This window comes from Scyliorhinus torazame, chromosome 4 (assembly GCF_047496885.1).
Source record: "Scyliorhinus torazame isolate Kashiwa2021f chromosome 4, sScyTor2.1, whole genome shotgun sequence".
NCBI classification, from domain to species: domain Eukaryota; kingdom Metazoa; phylum Chordata; class Chondrichthyes; order Carcharhiniformes; family Scyliorhinidae; genus Scyliorhinus; species Scyliorhinus torazame.
In genome coordinates, this window is record NC_092710.1 from 359,761,566 (window position 1) to 359,778,413 (window position 16,848).

Consider the following 16,848-nt stretch of genomic DNA (forward strand, 5'->3'; position numbering starts at 1 on the left):
GGAATCGAACCTGGGACCCTGGCACTGTCAAGCAATTGTGCTAACCACAATGCTACCGTGATTGTCCACCTAAGAAACTGCGTGCTGTGGTCATGTTTTCTGTGGGTCTTTGCGTGGCTGGTGAGCCCGATCCGAGAGCTGCAGCTCCGTCCGCACGCTTGCCAGGTGTTTCCGGGAGGTGGGATCGGTCCTTGGGACTCTGGCATTCCTTCTCAGGCTCCTCTTCCGGGGCCCCTTGGCCTTCGGATGCTCTTGAAGAATTGTGCGCCTTCAATCAGGAGTTTCCTTCCATTAGCGCTCTCCTGAGCAAGGGCCTCCCTGGCAGTGACGCCGATGTTACCTTTCATGAGGCAAGCCTTCCCCGAGCTGGGCAAAGAAGATGGGCTTTGGCAGTCAGGGCTCTGGCATCTTCAGCACATGGCCGGCCCAGCGCAGTTGGTTTTAGATGATCATGGCCTCGATGCCGGTGCTCTTGGCTCCTTTTGAGGACACTGACGTTAGTACGCCAGTCCTCCCAGCTGATGCGGAGAATCCATCTCAAGCAGCGTTGATGGTACCTCTCCAGGGCGGGTAAGGTAATGTTACCATACTCCCAGATGACCGTAGGCTACTTTCCCCTTTGAAGGGGAGATCTGACTGGTGGTGATTTAACCTTTTTTAAAATTCATTTACAGGATGTGGGTGTCGCTGGTTAGGCCAGCATTTATTGCCCATCCCTAATTGCCCTTCAGAACCATAGAATTTACAGTGCAGGAGGCCATTCGGCCCATAGAGTCTGCACTGACCCTTGGAAAGGGCACCCCACTTCAGTCCACGCCTCCACCCCATCCCCGTAACCCCAGCCAAACTTTATGGAGACTAAGGGCAATTTATCATGGCAAATCTACCTAACCTGTACATCTTTGGACTGTGGGAGGAAACCGGAGCACCCGGAGGAAACCCACGTACACACGGGGAGAACGTGCAGACTCCGCACAGACAGTGACCCAAGCCGGGGATCGAACCTGGGACCCTGGAGCTGTAAAGGAACTGTGCTAAACCCTGTGCTACCATGCTGCCCTCCAAGTCACTCACCACCCTGACTTGGAAATATATCGCCCGTCCTTCACTTGTCGCTGAGGCAACATCCTGGAACTCCCTCCCTAACAGCACAATGGGTGTACCTACACCTCAAGGACTGCAGCGGTTCAAGAAGGTGGTGGTGTTGCCCGGTTGCAGTCCCTGAGGTGTTGGTACACCCACTGTGCTGTTAGGGAGGGAGTCCCAGGATGTTGCCCCAGCGACAGTGAAGGAACGGCAATATATTTCCCAGTCAGGGTGGTGAGTGACTGGGAGGGGAACCTCCAGGTGGTGGGGTTCCCAGGTATCTGCTGCTCTTGTCCTGCGAGATGGCAGTGATCGTGGGGTGGAAGATGCTGCCTAAGGAACCTTGGTGAGGTACTGCAGTGCATCCTGTAGATGGTGCACACGGCTGCCACTGTGTGTCGGTGCTGGAGGGTTTGAATGTTTGTGGAAGGGGAGCAATCAAGCGGGGCTGCTTTGTCCTGGATGGTGTCGAGCTTCTTGAGTGTTGTTGGAGCTGCGCTCATCCAGACAAGTGGAGAGCATTCCATCACACTCCTGACTTGTAGAAAGTGGTCAGGCCTTTTTTTTTGGGGGGGGGGGGTCAAGAGGTGAGTTACTCACTGTTGGGTTCCTAACCTTTGACCTGTCCTGGTAGCCACAGTATTAATGTGGCTGGGTCCAGTTCAGTTTCTAATCAATGGTCACCCCCAGGATGTTGATTGTGGGGATGCAGCGATGGTAATGACATTGAATGTCAAGGGTGAAAGTCTGATTCTCTCTTGTCAGAGATGGTCATTGCCGGGCACTTGTGTGGTGCGAATGTAACTTGCCCCTTGTCAGCCCCGAGCCTGGATATTGTCCGGGTCTTGCTGCATTTGGACGGGGACTGCTTCATTATCTGAGGAGTGGCGAATGGTGCTGAACATTGTGCAGTCAACTGCAAACATTAGCACAGTGGTTAGCACTGTTGCTTCACAGCACCAGGGCCCCAGGTTCTATTCCCGGTTTGGGTCACTGTCTGTGCGGAGTCTGCACGTTCTCCCCGTGGTTAGGGACCAAAGTGGCAATGTGTGTGGAGCTGGGCGATGTAGGCGAGGTATTAAGTGAGTAGTTTGCATCTATGTTCACTGTGGAGAAGGACGATGTCAGTACAGAAATCAGGATTGTAATATAATTTAACAGATTCCCACTGAGGGGAGGTAGGGGCAAGGTGTTCACGGTTTTAGCGGATTTAAAAGTGGATAAACCCCCAGGGCCAGATGGGATGTATCCCAGGTTGCTGTGCAAGGCAAGGGAGGAGATCGCAGCAACTCTGACCATAATTTTCAAATCGTCTCTGGCCACAGGAGAGGGGCCAGAGGACTGGAGGACAGCTGATGTGCTGCCAATATTCAAGAAGGGAAGTAAGGGCAAACCAGAAAATGACAGACAGCGCGTCTAATGTCAGTGGTAGGGAAACTACTGGAAGAAACTCTGAGGGACAGGATTAATCTCCACTTGGAGAGGCAAGGATTAATGGAGGATAGTCAGCGTGGTTTTGGCAAAGGGAAATCAAGTCTCACAAATTTGATTGCATTTTTTGAGGGGGTGATTAGGTGTGTAGACGAGGGTAGTGTAGCTGATGTAGGCTACAGTATGTGCGGACTTCAGTAAGACTTTTGACAAGGTCCCGCATGGGAGACTGATCAGGAAATAAATGGGGGGGGGGTGGGAGGGGAAAGGCTGGATCAGGGTATTCAACTTAATGGTCAGTCATGATCACAATGGGCGACACGGTAGCACAGTGGGTAGCACTGTTGCTTCACAGCTCCAGTGTCCATGGTTCGATTCCCGGCTTGGGTCACTGTCTGTGCGGAGTCTGCACGTTCTCCCCGTGTCTGCGTGGGTTTCCTCCGGGTGCTCCGGTTTCCTCCCACAAGTCCCGAAAGACGTGCTGTTGGTGAATTGGACATTCTGAATTCTCCCTCTGTGACCCGAACAGGGCCGGAATGTGGCGACTAGGGGATTTTCACAGTAACCTCATTGCAGTGTTAATGTAAGCCTGCTTGTGACAGATTATTATGAATGGTGGAGCAGGCTCGATGGGCTGAATGGCCTCCTCCTGCTTCTATTTTCCATGTATGTCGATGTAAGAAGTTAGGAGCCCGAGAGATGCAGCCTGTGTGCGGCGGCGTTCCGAAGGGATTGGTGCTGTCTCCCTTGTTGTTAACATTAATAATCTGGACCAGAATGTGGGGGCTATGGTCAGTAATGTTTCAGGTAACACAGAAATTGGGGGTGTGGTAAACAGTGAAGAGGAAAGCCTTACATTACAGGACGGTATAGACGGGCTGGTTAAATGGGTACAACAGTGGCAAATTTAAGTTAACCCTGAAAAGTGTGAGGTGATGTATTTTGAGAGGACGAACCGGGCAACGGAAATATTCAATGAACATTAGGAAGTACAGAAGGCCAGAGGGATATTGCTGTGCCTGTCCATTGAAGGCAGCAGGACAGGTCGACAAGGTAGTTAGGGCAGCATATGGGATACTTGGCCTCCAAGTGCACCCAACTGCAGCTCCTCACAGACCGCATGGTTTGGTTGGAGCAGCAATTGGATGCACTTAGGAGCATGCAGGTGGCGGAAAGCGTCATAGATCGCAGTTATGTAAATGTGGTCACAACCAAGGTGCAGGCAGAGAAATGGGTGACCACCAGAAAGGGCAGGCAGTCAGTGCAGGAATCCCCTGTGGTTGTCCCCCTCTCGAACAGATATACCCCTTTGGATACTGTCGGGGGGGATAGCCTATCAGGGGAAAACAGCAGCAGCCAGAGCAGTGGCACCACGGCTGGCTCTGATGTTCAGAAGGGAGGGTCAAAGCGCAGAAGAGTAATAGTAATAGGGGACTCTATAGTCAGGGGCACAGATAGGCGCTTCTGTGGACGTGAAAGAGACTCCAGGATGGTATGTTGCCTCCCTGGTGCCACGTCCAGGATGTCTCCGAACGGGTAGAGGGAATCCTGAAGGGGGAGGGCAAACAGGCAGAGGTCGTTGTACATATTGGTACTAACGACATAGGCAGGAAGGGGCATGAGGTCCTGCAGCAGGAGTTCAGGGAGCTAGGCAGAAAGTTAAAAGACAGGACCTCGAGGGTTGTAATCTCGGGATTACTCCCTGTGCCACGTGCCAGTGAGGCTAGAAATAGGAAGATAGAGCAGACAAACACGTGGCTAAACAGCTGGTGTAGGAGGGAGGGTTTCCGTTTTCTGGACCACTGGGAGCTCTTCCGGGGCAGGTGTGACCTGTATAAGATGGACGGGTTGCATCTAAACCGGAGAGGCATAAATATCCTGGCCGCGAGGTTTGCTAGTGTCACACGGGAGGGTTTAAACTAGTATGGCAGGGGGGTGGGTATGGGAGCAATAGGTCAGAAGGTGAGAGCATTGAGGGAGAACTAGGGAATAGGGACAGTGTGGCTCTGAGGCAGAGCAGACGGGGAAAAGTTGCTGAACACAGCGGGTCTGGTGGCCTGAAGTGCATATGTTTTAATGCAAGGAGCATTACAGGTAAGGCAGATGAACTTAGAGCTTGGATTACTACTTGGAACTATGATGTTATTGCCATTACAGAGACCTGGTTGAGGGAAGGGCAGGATTGGCAGCTAAACGTTCCAGGATTTAGATGTTTCAGGCGGGATAGAGGGGGATGTAAAAGGGGAGGCGGAGTTGCGCTACTTGTTCGGGAGAATATCACAGCTATACTGCGAGAGGACACCTCAGAGGGCAGTGAGGCTATATGGGTAGAGATCAGGAATAAGAAGGGTGCAGTCACAATGTTGGGGGTATACTACAGGCCTCCCAACAGCCAGCGGGAGATAGAGGAGCAGATAGGTAGACAGATTTTGGAAAAGAGTAAAAACAACAGGGTTGTGGTGATGGGAGACTTCAACTTCCCCAATATTGACTGGGACTCACTTAGTGCCAGGGGCTTAGACGGGGCGGAGTTTGTAAGGAGCATCCAGGAGGGCTTCTTAAAACAATATGTAAACAGTCCAACTAGGGAAGGGGCAGTACTGGACCTGGTATTGGGGAATGAGCCCGGCCAGGTGGTAGATGTTTCAGTAGGGGAGCATTTCGGTAACAGTGACCACAATTCAGTAAGTTTTAAAGTACTGGTGGACAAGGATAAGAGTGGTCCGAGGATGAATGTGCTAAATTGGGGGAAGGCTAATTATGACAATATTAGGCGGGAACTGAAGAACATAGATTGGGGGCGGATGTTTGAGGGCAAATCAACATCTGACATGTGGGAGGCTTTCAAGTGTCAGTTGAAAGGAATACAGGACAGGCATGTTCCTGTGAGGAAGAAAGATAAATACGGCAATTTTCGGGAACCTTGGATGACAAGTGATATTGTAGGCCTCGTCAAAAAGAAAAAGGAGGCATTTGTCAGGGCTAAAAGGCTGGGAACAGACGAAGCCTGTGTGGCATATAAGGAAAGTAGGAAGGAACTTAAGCAAGGAGTCAGGAGGGCTAGAAGGGGTCATGAAAAGTCATTGGCAAATAGGGTTAAGGAAAATCCCAAGGCTTTTTACACGTACATAAAAAGCAAGAGGGTAGCCAGGGAAAGGGTTGGCCCACTGAAGGATAGGCAAGGGAATCTATGTGTGGAGCCAGAGGAAATGGGCGAGGTACTAAATGAATACTTTGCATCAGTATTCACCAAAGAGAAGGAATTGGTAGATGTTGAGTCTGGAGAAGGGGGTGTAGATAGCCTGGGTCACATTGTCATCCAAAAAGACGAGGTGTTGGGTGTCTTAAAAAATATTAAGGTAGATAAGTCCCCAGGGCCTGATGGGATCTACCCCAGAATACTGAAGGAGGCTGGAGAGGAAATTGCTGAGGCCTTGACAGAAATCTTTGGATCCTCGCTGTCTTCAGGGGATGTCCCGGAGGACTGGAGAATAGCCAATGTTGTTCCTCTGTTTAAGAAGGGTAGCAAGGATAATCCCGGGAACTACAGGCCGGTGAGCCTTACTTCAGTGGTAGGGAAATTACTGGAGAGAATTCTTCGAGACAGGATCTACTCCCATTTGGAAGCAAATGGACGTATTAGTGAGAGGCAGCACGGTTTTGTGAAGGGGAGGTCGTGTCTCACTAACTTGATAGAGTTTTTCGAGGAGGTCACTAAGATGATTGATGCAGGTAGGGCAGTAGATGTTGTCTATATGGACTTCAGTAAGGCCTTTGACAAGGTCCCTCATGGTAGACTAGTACAAAAGGTGAAGTCACACGGGATCAGGGGTGAACTGGCAAGGTGGATACAGAACTGGCTAGGCCATAGAAGGCAGAGGGTAGCAATGGAGGGATGCTTTTCTAATTGGAGGGCTGTGACCAGTGGTGTTCCACAGGGATCAGTGCTGGGACCTTTGCTCTTTGTAGTATATATAAATGATTTGGAGGAAAATGTCACTGGTCTGATTAGTAAGTTTGCAGACGACACAAAGGTTGGTGGAATTGCGGATAGCGATGAGGACTGTCTGAGGATACAGCAGGATTTAGATTGTCTGGAGACTTGGGCGGAGAGGTGGCAGATGGAGTTTAATCCGGACAAATGTGAGGTAATGCATTGAAAGGGGCAACACAGGTGGAGAAGGTAGTCAAGAAGGCATACGGCATGCTTGCCTTCATTGGCCGGGGCATTGAGTATAAGAATTGGCAAGTCATGTTGCAGCTGTATAGAACCTTAGTTAGGCCACACTTGGAGTATAGTGTTCAATTCTGGTCGCCACACTACCAGAAGGATGTGGAGGCTTTAGAGAGGGTGCAGAAGAGATTTACCAGAATGTTGCCTGGTATGGAGGGCATAAGCTATGAGGAGCGATTGAATAAACTTGGTTTGTTCTCACTGGAACGAAGGAGGTTGAGGGGAGACCTGATAGAGGTATACAAAATTATGAGGGGCATAGACAGAGTGGATAGTCAGAGGCTTTTCCCCAGGGTAGAGGGGTCAATTACTAGGGGGCATAGGTTTAAGGTGAGAGGGGCAAGGTTTAGAGTAGATGTACGAGGCAAGTTTTTTACGCAGAGGGTAGTGGGTGCCTGGAACTCACTACCGGAGGAGGTGGTGGAAGCAGGGACGATAGGGACATTTAAGGGGCATCTTGACAAATATATGAATAGGATGGGAATAGAAGGATACGGACCCAGGAAGTGTAGAAGATTGTAGTTTAGTCGGGCAGTATGGTCGGCACGGGGTTGGAGGGCCGAAGGGCCTGTTCCTGTGCTGTACATTTCTTTGTTCTTTGTTCTTTGTATGAACCGGGGAATGGAATAGGCGGCATGGAGGGACCCAGTTAACACTGCTGCCTCACAGTGCCAGGGACCCGGGTTAACACTGCTGCCTCACAGTGCCAGGGACCCGGGTTAACACTGCTGCCTCACAGTGCCAGGGACCCGGGTTAACACTGCTGCCTCACAGTGCCAGGGACCCGGGTTAACACTGCTGTCTCACAGTGCCAGGCACCCGGGTTAACACTGCTGCCTCACAGTGCCAGGGAGCCGGGTTAACACTGCTGCCTCACAGTGCCAGAGACCCGGGTTAACACTGCTGTCTCACAGTGCCAGGGACCAGGGTTAACACTGCTGTCTCACAGTGCCAGGGAGCCGGGTTAACACTGCTGCCTCACAGTGCCAGGGACCCGGGTTAACACTGCTGCCTCACAGTGCCAGGGACCCGGGTTAACACTGCTGTCTCACAGTGCCAGGGACCCGGGTTAACACTGCTGCCTCACAGTGCCAGGGACCCGGGTTAACACTGCTGCCTCACAGTGCCAGGGACCCGGGTTAACACTGCTGTCTCACAGTGCCAGGCACCCGGGTTAACACTGCTGCCTCACAGTGCCAGGGAGCCGGGTTAACACTGCTGCCTCACAGTGCCAGAGACCCGGGTTAACACTGCTGTCTCACAGTGCCAGGGACCAGGGTTAACACTGCTGTCTCACAGTGCCAGGGAGCCGGGTTAACACTGCTGCCTCACAGTGCCAGGGACCCGGGTTAACACTGCTGCCTCACAGTGCCAGGGACCCGGGTTAACACTGCTGTCTCACAGTGCCAGGGACCCGGGTTAACACTGCTGCCTCACAGAGCCAGGGACCCGGGTTAACACTGCTGCCTCACAGAGCCAGGGACCCGGGTTAACACTGCTGTCTCACAGTGCCAGTGACCCGGGTTAACACTGCTGTCTCACAGTGCCAGGGACCCAGGTTAACACTGCTGTCTCACAGAGCCAGGGACCCGGGTTAACACTGCTGTCTCACAGTGCCAGTGACCCGGGTTAACAGTGCTGTCTCACAGTGCCAGGGACCCGGGTTAACACTGCTGTCTCACAGTGCCAGGGACCCGGGTTAACAGTGCTGCCTCACAGTGCCAGAGACCCGGGTTAACACTGCTGTCTCACAGTGCCAGGGACCCGGGTTAACACTGCTGTCTCACAGTGCCAGGGACCCGGGTTAACAGTGCTGCCTCACAGTGCCAGAGACCCGGGTTAACACTGCTGCCTCACAGTGCCAGGGACCCGGGTTAACACTGCTGTCTCTCAGTGCCAGGGAGCCGGATTAACACTGCTGTCTCACAGTGCCAGGGCCCCGGGTTAACACTGCTGTCTCACAGTGCCAGGGACCCGGGTTAACACTGCTGTCTCACAGTGGCCAGGGACCCATGTTAACACTGCTGTCTCACAGTGGCCAGGGACCCGGGTTAACACTGCTGTCCCACTGTGCCAGGGACCCGGGTTAACACTGCTGTCTTACAGCGCCAGGGACCCGGGTTAACACTGCTGTCTCACAGAGCCAGGGACCCGGGTTAACACCGCTGTCTCACAGTGCCAGGGACCCGGGTTAACACCGCTGTCTCACAGTGCCAGGGACCCGGGTTAACACTGCTGTCTCACAGTGCCAGGGACCCGGGTTAACACTGCTGTCTCACAGTGCCAGGGACCCGGGTTAACACTGCTGTCTCACAGAGCCAGGGACCCGGGTTAACACTGCTGTCTCACAGTGTCAGGGACCCGGGTTAACACTGCTGTCTCGCAGTGCCAGGGACCCGGGTTAACACTGCTGTCTCACAGTGCCAGGGACCCGGGTTAACACTGCTGTCTCACAGAGCCAGGGACCCGGGTTAACACTGCTGTCTCACAGTGCCAGTGACCCGGGATAACACTGCTGTCTCACAGTGCCAGCGACCCGGGTTAACACTGCTGTCTCACAGTGCCAGGGACCCGGGTTAACACTGCTGTCTCACAGTGCCAGTGACCCGGGTTAACACTGCTGTCTCACAGTGCCAGGGACCCGGGTTAACACTGCTGTCTCACAGAGCCCGGGACCCGGGTTAACACTGCTGTCTCACAGTACCAGTGACCCGGGTTAACACTGCTGTCTCACAGTGCCAGAGACCCGGGTTAACACTGCTGTCTTACAGTGCCAGGGACCCGGGTTAACACTGCTGTCTCACAGTGCCAGGGACCCGGGTTAACACTGCTGCCTCACAGTGCCAGGGACCCGGGTTAACACTGCTGTCTCACAGCGCCAGGGACCCGGGTTAACACTGCTGTCTCACAGAGCCAGGGACCCGGGTTAACACTGCTGTCTCACAGAGCCAGGGACCCGGGTTAACACTGCTGTCTTACAGTGCCAGGGACCCGGGTTAACACTGCTGCCTCACAGTGCCAGAGACCCGGGTTAACACTGCTGTCTTACAGTGCCAGGGACCCGGGTTAACACTGCTGTCTCACAGTGCCAGGGACCCGGGTTAACACTGCTGTCTCACAGTGCCAGGGACCCGGGTTAACACTGCTGTCTCACAGTGCCAGGGACCCGGGTTAACACTGCTGCCTCACAGTGCCAGGGACCCGGGTTAACACTGCTGTCGTACAGTGCCAGGGAACCGGGTTAACACTGCTGTCCCACAGTGCCAGGGACCCGGGTTAACACTGCTGTCTCACAGTACCAGAGACCCGGGTTAACACTGCTGTCTCACAGTGCCAGGGAGCCGGGTTAACACTGCTGTCTCACAGTGCCAGGGACCCGGGTTAACACTGCTGCCTCACAGTGCCAGGGATCCGGGTTAACACTGCTGTCTCACAGCGCCAGGGACCCGGGTTAACACTGCTGTCTCACAGTACCAGCGACCCGGGTTAACACTGCTGTCCCACAGTGCCAGGGACCCGGGTTAACACTGCTGCCTCACAGTGCCAGGGATCCGGGTTAACGCTGCTGTCTAACAGTGCCAGGGATCCGGGTTAACACTGCTGCCTCACAGTGCCAGGGATCCGGGTTAACACTGCTGTCTCACAGCGCCAGGGACCCGGGTTAACACTGCTGTCTCACAGTACCAGAGACCCGGGTTAACACTGCTGTCCCACAGTGCCAGGGACCCGGGTTAACACTGCTGCCTCACAGTGCCAGGGATCCGGGTTAACGCTGCTGTCTCACAGAGCCAGGGAGCCGGGTTAACACTGCTGTCTCACAGTGCCAGGGACCCGGGTTAACACTGCTGTCTCACAGTGCCAGTGACCCGGGTTAACACTGCTGTCTCACAGTGCCAGGGACCCGGGTTAACACTGCTGTCTCACAGTGCCAGGGACCCGGGTTAACACTGCTGTCTCACAGTGCCAGTGACCCGGGTTAACACTGCTGTCTCACAGTGCCAGGGACCCGGGTTAACACTGCTGTCTCACAGTGCCAGTGACCCGGGTTAACACTGCTGTCTCACAGTGCCAGGGACCCGGGTTAACACTGCTGTCTAACAGTGCCAGGGACCCGGGTTAACACTGCTGTCTCACAGTGCCAGGGACCCGGGTTAACACTGCTACCTCACAGTGCCAGGGACCGGGTTAACACTGCTGTCTCGCAGTGCCAGGGACCCGGGTTAACACTGCTGCCTCACAGTGCCAGGGACCCGGGTTAACACTGCTACCTCACAGTGCCAGGGACCCGGGTTAACACTGCTGTCTCACAGTGCCAGGGACCTGGGTTAACACTGCTGTCTCACAGGGACAGGGACCTGGGTTAACACTGCTGTCTCACAGTGTCAGGGACCCGGGTTAACACTGCTGTCTCACAGGGACAGGGACCTGGGTTAACACTGCTGTCTCACAGTGCCAGGGACCTGGGTTAACACTGCTGTCTCACAGGGACAGGGACCTGGGTTAACACTGCTGTCTCACAGTGCCAGGGACCTGGGTTAACACTGCTGTCTCACAGGGACAGGGACCTGGGTTAACACTGCTGTCTCACAGTGCCAGGGACCCGGGTTAACACTGCTGTCTCACAGTGCCAGGTACCCGGGTTAACACTGCTGTCTCACAGTGCCAGGGACCCGGGTTAACACTGCTGTCTCACAGTGCCAGGTACCCGGGTTAACACTGCTGTCTCACAGTGCCAGGGACCTGGGTTAACACTGCTGTCTCACAGGGACAGGGACCTGGGTTAACACTGCTGTCTCACAGTGCCAGGGACCCGGGTTAACACTGCTGTCTCACAGAGCCAGGGACCTGGGTTAACACTGCTGTCTCACAGTGCCAGGCACCTGGGTTAACACTGCTGTCTCGCAGTGCCAGTGACCCGGGATAACACTGCTGTCTCACAGTGCCAGGGACCCGGGTTAACACTGCTGTCTCACAGTGCCAGGGACCCGGGTTAACACTGCTGTCTCACAGTGCCAGGGACCCGGGTTAACACTGCTGTCTCACAGTGCCAGGGACCCGGGTTAACACTGCTGTCTCACAGTACCAGAGACCCGGGTTCACTTCCAGCTTTGGGTGACTGTCAGTGTGGAGTTTACAGTTTCTTCCTGTGCCTATGTGTGTTTCCACGAGATGCTCCAGTTTCCTCCCACAGTCCAAAAACGTGCAGGTCAGATGGGTTGGCCATGCTAAATTGCCATTTCCAGAGATGTGCAGGTTAGATGTGGTTGCAGGATACGGTGGGGGAGTGCGCCTAGGCAGGGTGCTCTTTCAGAGGGTCAGTATAGACTCGATGGGTGAGTGGTCTCCTTTTGCACTGCAGGGACTCGAGGTTAAGAGCAGGGAGGTTGTGCTGGAGCTGGTGAGGTGTACAGTTCTGGTCACCACACAATAGGAAGGACGTGATTGCACTGCAGAGCGTGCAAAGGAGATTCACCAGGATGCTGCCTTGGGATGGAAGGTTTCAGTGATGCAGGAGCGGCTAGTTAGACTGGGGTTGTTTTCCTTGGCGTTGAGCACATGAAGGAGGACCTGACTGAGGTGTGAATATTTTGAAGATAGGTTGGAGAGGAAGACATTTCCCACTTGGTAGAGAGGCCAATGACCAGGGGGCTGAGATTTAAGGTGAGGGCAGGAGGTTTAGAGGGGGTGTGAGTAAAACCTTTTCACCCAGAGGGGGGTTGGGAGCGTGGAACTCGCTGCCTGAAAGGGTGGTGGAGGCAGAGACCCTCAGAGCATTCAACAAGAATTTAGACGAGCACTTGAAACGTCTTAACACACCAAGCTACGGAAGGAGAGGTGGGAAATGGGCTTGATGGGCACCACAGGGACGATGAGCTGAAGGCCTCTTCCTGAGGAGCAGGTGACTCCCTCCGCACTCCCCATCCCCTCACTCCCCCCCCCCCTTCACCCTCCCACCTCATTTGGCCTGACGAGACCCTCCATTCCCTCCCCTTCCCCACGCACAATACGAACAGGGTGATTCTATATACCTGGTAATCTGGTTTGGTAAAGTAATCGAGAGCCAAAACATGATCGAGGAAACTCTGAAATTCAGATGGCATATGTTTCAGCAGCATTCGGTGATCGTACTTCTCCTTAATGAGTCCAACCTGTTCCTGCAATTAGAGTAAAAGGCATGAGCACAAATGACGATTCAGATATAGAAATCCACGCACACCGTCGCCAGGCGACCCTGGTTTAGCCAGCAATGGAGTGGGCAAGGACTGCAGTAGAGTGTGAGAGTTGGAGTTTGGGGACTGAGGGAGTGCTGCTGGGACAGCAGTAGGGTGTGAGAGTTGGAGTTTGGGGACTGAGGGAGTGCTGCTGGGACTGCAGTAGAGTGTGAGAGTTGGAGTTTGGGGACTGAGGGAGTGCTGCTGGGACTGCAGTAGTGTGTGAGAGTTGGAGTTTGGGGACTGAGGGAGTGCTGCTGGGACTGCAGTAGAGTGTGAGAGTTGGAGTTTGGGGACTGAGGGAGTGCTGCTGGGACTGCAGTAGTGTGTGAGAGTTGGAGTTTGGGGACTGAGGGAGTGCTGCTGGGACTGCAGTAGTGTGTGAGAGTTGGAGTTTGGGGACTGAGGGAGTGCTGCTGGGACTGCAGTAGAGTGTGAGAGTTGGAGTTTGGGGACTGAGGGAGTGCTGCTGGGACTGCAGTAGAGTGTGAGAGTTGGAGTTTGGTGACTGAGGGAGTGCTGCTGGGACTGCAGTAGTGTGTGAGAGTTGGAGTTTGGTGACTGAGGGAGTGCTGCTGGGACTGCAGTAGAGTGTGAGAGTTGGAGTTTGGTGACTGAGGGAGTGCTGCTGGGACTGCAGTAGAGTGTGAGAATTGGAGTTTGGGGACTGAGGGAGTGCTGCTGGGACTGCAATAGAGTGTGAGAGTTGGAGTTTGGGGACTGAGGGAGTGCTGCTGGGACTGCAGTAGAGTGTGAGAGTTGGAGTTTGGGGACTGAGGGAGTGCTGCTGGGACTGCAGTAGAGTGTGAGAGTTGGAGTTTGGGGACTGAGGGAGTGCTGCTGGGACTGCAGTAGAGTGAGAGAGTTGGAGTTTGGGGACTAAGGGAGTGCTGCTGGGACTGCAGTAGAGTGTGAGAGTTGGAGTTTGGGGACTGAGGGAGTGCGCAGGGACTGCAGCAGAGTGTGAGAGTTGGAGTTTGGGGACTGAGGGAGTGCTGCTGGGACTGCAGTAGTGTGTGAGAGTTGGAGTTTGGTGACTGAGGGAGTGCTGCTGGGACTGCAGTAGAGTGTGAGAGTTGGAGTTTGGGGACTGAGGGAGTGCTGCTGGGATGCAGTAGTGTGTGAGAGTTGGAGTTTGGTGACTGAGGGAGTGCTGCTGGGACTGCAGTAGAGTGTGAGAGTTGGAGTTTGGGGACTGAGGGAGTGCTGCTGGGACTGCAGTAGTGTGTGAGAGTTGGAGTTTGGTGACTGAGGGAGTGCTGCTGGGACTGCAGTAGAGTGTGAGAGTTGGAGTTTGGGGACTGAGGGAGTGCTGCTGGGACTGCAGTAGTGTGTGAGAGTTGGAGTTTGGGGACTGAGGGAGTGCTGCTGGGACTCCAGTAGTGTGTGAGAGTTGGAGTTTGGTGACTGAGGGAGTGCTGCTGGGACTGCAGTAGTGTGGGAGAGTTGGAGTTTGGGGACTGAGGGAGTGCTGCTGGGACTGCAGTAGTGTGCGAGAGTTGGAGTTTGGGGACTGAGGGAGTGCTGCTGGGACTGCAGTAGTGTGGGAGAGTTGGAGTTTGGGGACTGAGGGAGTGCTGCTGGGACTGCAGTAGAGTGTGAGAGTTGGAGTTTGGGGACTGAGGGAGTGCTGCTGGGACTGCAGTAGTGTGGGAGAGTTGGAGTTTGGGGACTGAGGGAGTGCTGCTGGGACTGCAGTAGACTGAGAGAGTTGGAGTTTGGGGACTGAGGGAGTGCTGCTGGGACTGCAGTAGAGTGTGAGAGTTGGAGTTTGGGGACTGAGGGAGTGCTGCTGGGACTGCAGTAGAGTGTGAGAGTTGGAGTTTGGTGACTGAGGGAGTGCTGCTGGGACTGCAGTAGTGTGTGAGAGTTGGACTTTGGTGACTGAGGGAGTGCTGCTGGGACTGCAGTAGAGTGTGAGAGTTGGTGTTTGGTGACTGAGGGAGTGCTGCTGGGACTGCAGTAGTGTGTGAGAGTTGGAGTTTGGGGACTGAGGGAGTGCTGCTGCGACTGCAGTAGAGTGAGAGAGTTGGAGTTTGGGGACTGAGGGAGTGCTGCTGGGACTGCAGTAGTGTGAGAGAGTTGGAGTTTGGTGACTGAGGGAGTGCTGCTGGGACTGCAGAAGTGTGGGAGAGTTGGAGTTTGGGGACTGAGGGAGTGCTGCTGCGACTGCAGTAGAGTGAGAGAGTTGGAGTTTGGGGACTGAGGGAGTGCTGCTGGGACTGCAGTAGTGTGAGAGAGTTGGAGTTTGGTGACTGAGGGAGTGCTGCTGGGACTGCAGTAGTGTGGGAGAGTTGGAGTTTGGGGACTGAGGGAGTGCTGCTGGGACTGCAGTAGACTGAGAGAGTTGGAGTTTGGGGACTGAGGGAGTGCTGCTGGGACTGCAGTAGAGTGTGAGAGTTGGAGTTTGGGGACTGAGGGAGTGCTGCTGGGACTGCAGTAGTGTGTGAGATTTGGAGTTTGGGGACTGAGGGAGTGCTGCTGGGACTGCAGTAGTGTGTGAGAGTTGGAGTTTGGGGACTGAGGGAGTGCTGCTGCGACTGCAGTAGAGTGAGAGAGTTGGAGTTTGGGGACTGAGGGAGTGCTGCTGGGACTGCAGTAGTGTGAGAGAGTTGGAGTTTGGTGACTGAGGGAGTGCTGCTGGGACTGCAGTAGTGTGGGAGAGTTGGAGTTTGGGGACTGAGGGAGTGCTGCTGGGACTGCAGTAGACTGAGAGAGTTGGAGTTTGGGGACTGAGGGAGTGCTGCTGGGACTGCAGTAGAGTGTGAGAGTTGGAGTTTGGGGACTGAGGGAGTGCTGCTGGGACTGCAGTAGAGTGTGAGAGTTGGAGTTTGGTGACTGAGGGAGTGCTGCTGGGACTGCAGTAGTGTGTGAGAGTTGGAGTTTGGGGACTGAGGGAGTGCTGCTGGGACTGCAGTAGAGTGTGAGAGTTGGGGTTTGGTGACTGAGGGAGTGCTGCTGGGACTGCAGTAGTGTGTGAGAGTTGGAGTTTGGGGACTGAGGAAGTGCTGCTGGGACTGCAGTAGTGTGCGAGAGTTGGAGTTTGGGGACTGATGGAGTGCTGCTGGGACTGCAGTAGAGTGTGAGAGTTGGAGTTTGGTGACTGAGGGAGTGCTGCTGGGACTGCAGTAGTGTGTGAGAGTTGGAGTTTGGTGACTGAGGGAGTGCTGCTGGGACTGCAGTAGTGTGTGAGAGTTGGAGTTTGGGGACTGAGGGAGTGCTGCTAGGACTGCAGTAGGGTGTGAGAGTTGGAGTTTGGTGACTGAGGGAGTGCTGCTGGGACTGCAGTAGTGTGTGAGAGTTGGAGTTTGGGGACTGAGGGAGTGCTGCTGGGACAGCAGTAGGGTGTGAGTTGGAGTTTGGTGACTGAGGGAGTGCTGCTGGGACTGCAGTAGTGTGTGGGAGTTGGAGTTTGGGGACTGAGGGAGTGCTGCTGGGACTGCAGTAGTGTGTGAGAGTTGGAGTTTGGGGACTGAGGGAGTACTGCTGGGACAGCAGTAGGGTGTGAGAGTTGGAGTTTGGTGACTGAGGGAGTGCTGCTGGGACTGCAGTAGTGTATGAGAGTTGGGGTTTGGTGACTGAGGGAGTGCTGCTGGGACTGCAGTAGAGTGTGAGAGTTGGAGTTTGGGGACTGAGGGAGTGCTGCTGGGACTGCAGTAGAGTGTGAGAGTTGGAGTTTGGTGACTGAGGGAGTGCTGCTGGGACTGCAGTAGAGTGTGAGAGTTGGAGTTTGGGGACTGAGGGAGTGCTGCTGGGACTGCAGTAGAGTGTGAGAGTTGGAGTTTGGTGACTGAGGGAGTGCTGCTGGGACTGCAGTAGGGTGTGAGAGTTGGAGTTTGGTGACTGAGGGAGTGCTGCTGGGACTGCAGTAGAGTGTGAGAGTTG

At 54.4% G+C, this 16,848-nt stretch overlaps 1 protein-coding gene across 3 annotated transcripts in view; it reads right to left on the reverse strand.

The window, feature by feature from the left end:
• Positions 1-16,848, reverse strand: part of LOC140411218 (tau-tubulin kinase 1-like) — a 399,055-nt gene that overhangs the window by 288,538 nt on the left and 93,669 nt on the right. For all 3 annotated transcript variants that reach the window (XM_072500324.1, XM_072500323.1, XM_072500325.1), the window contains one exon: positions 12,781-12,906. In XM_072500324.1, the coding sequence (XP_072356425.1) occupies positions 12,781-12,906 (126 nt within the window). The remainder of the gene's footprint in view (positions 1-12,780; positions 12,907-16,848) is intronic.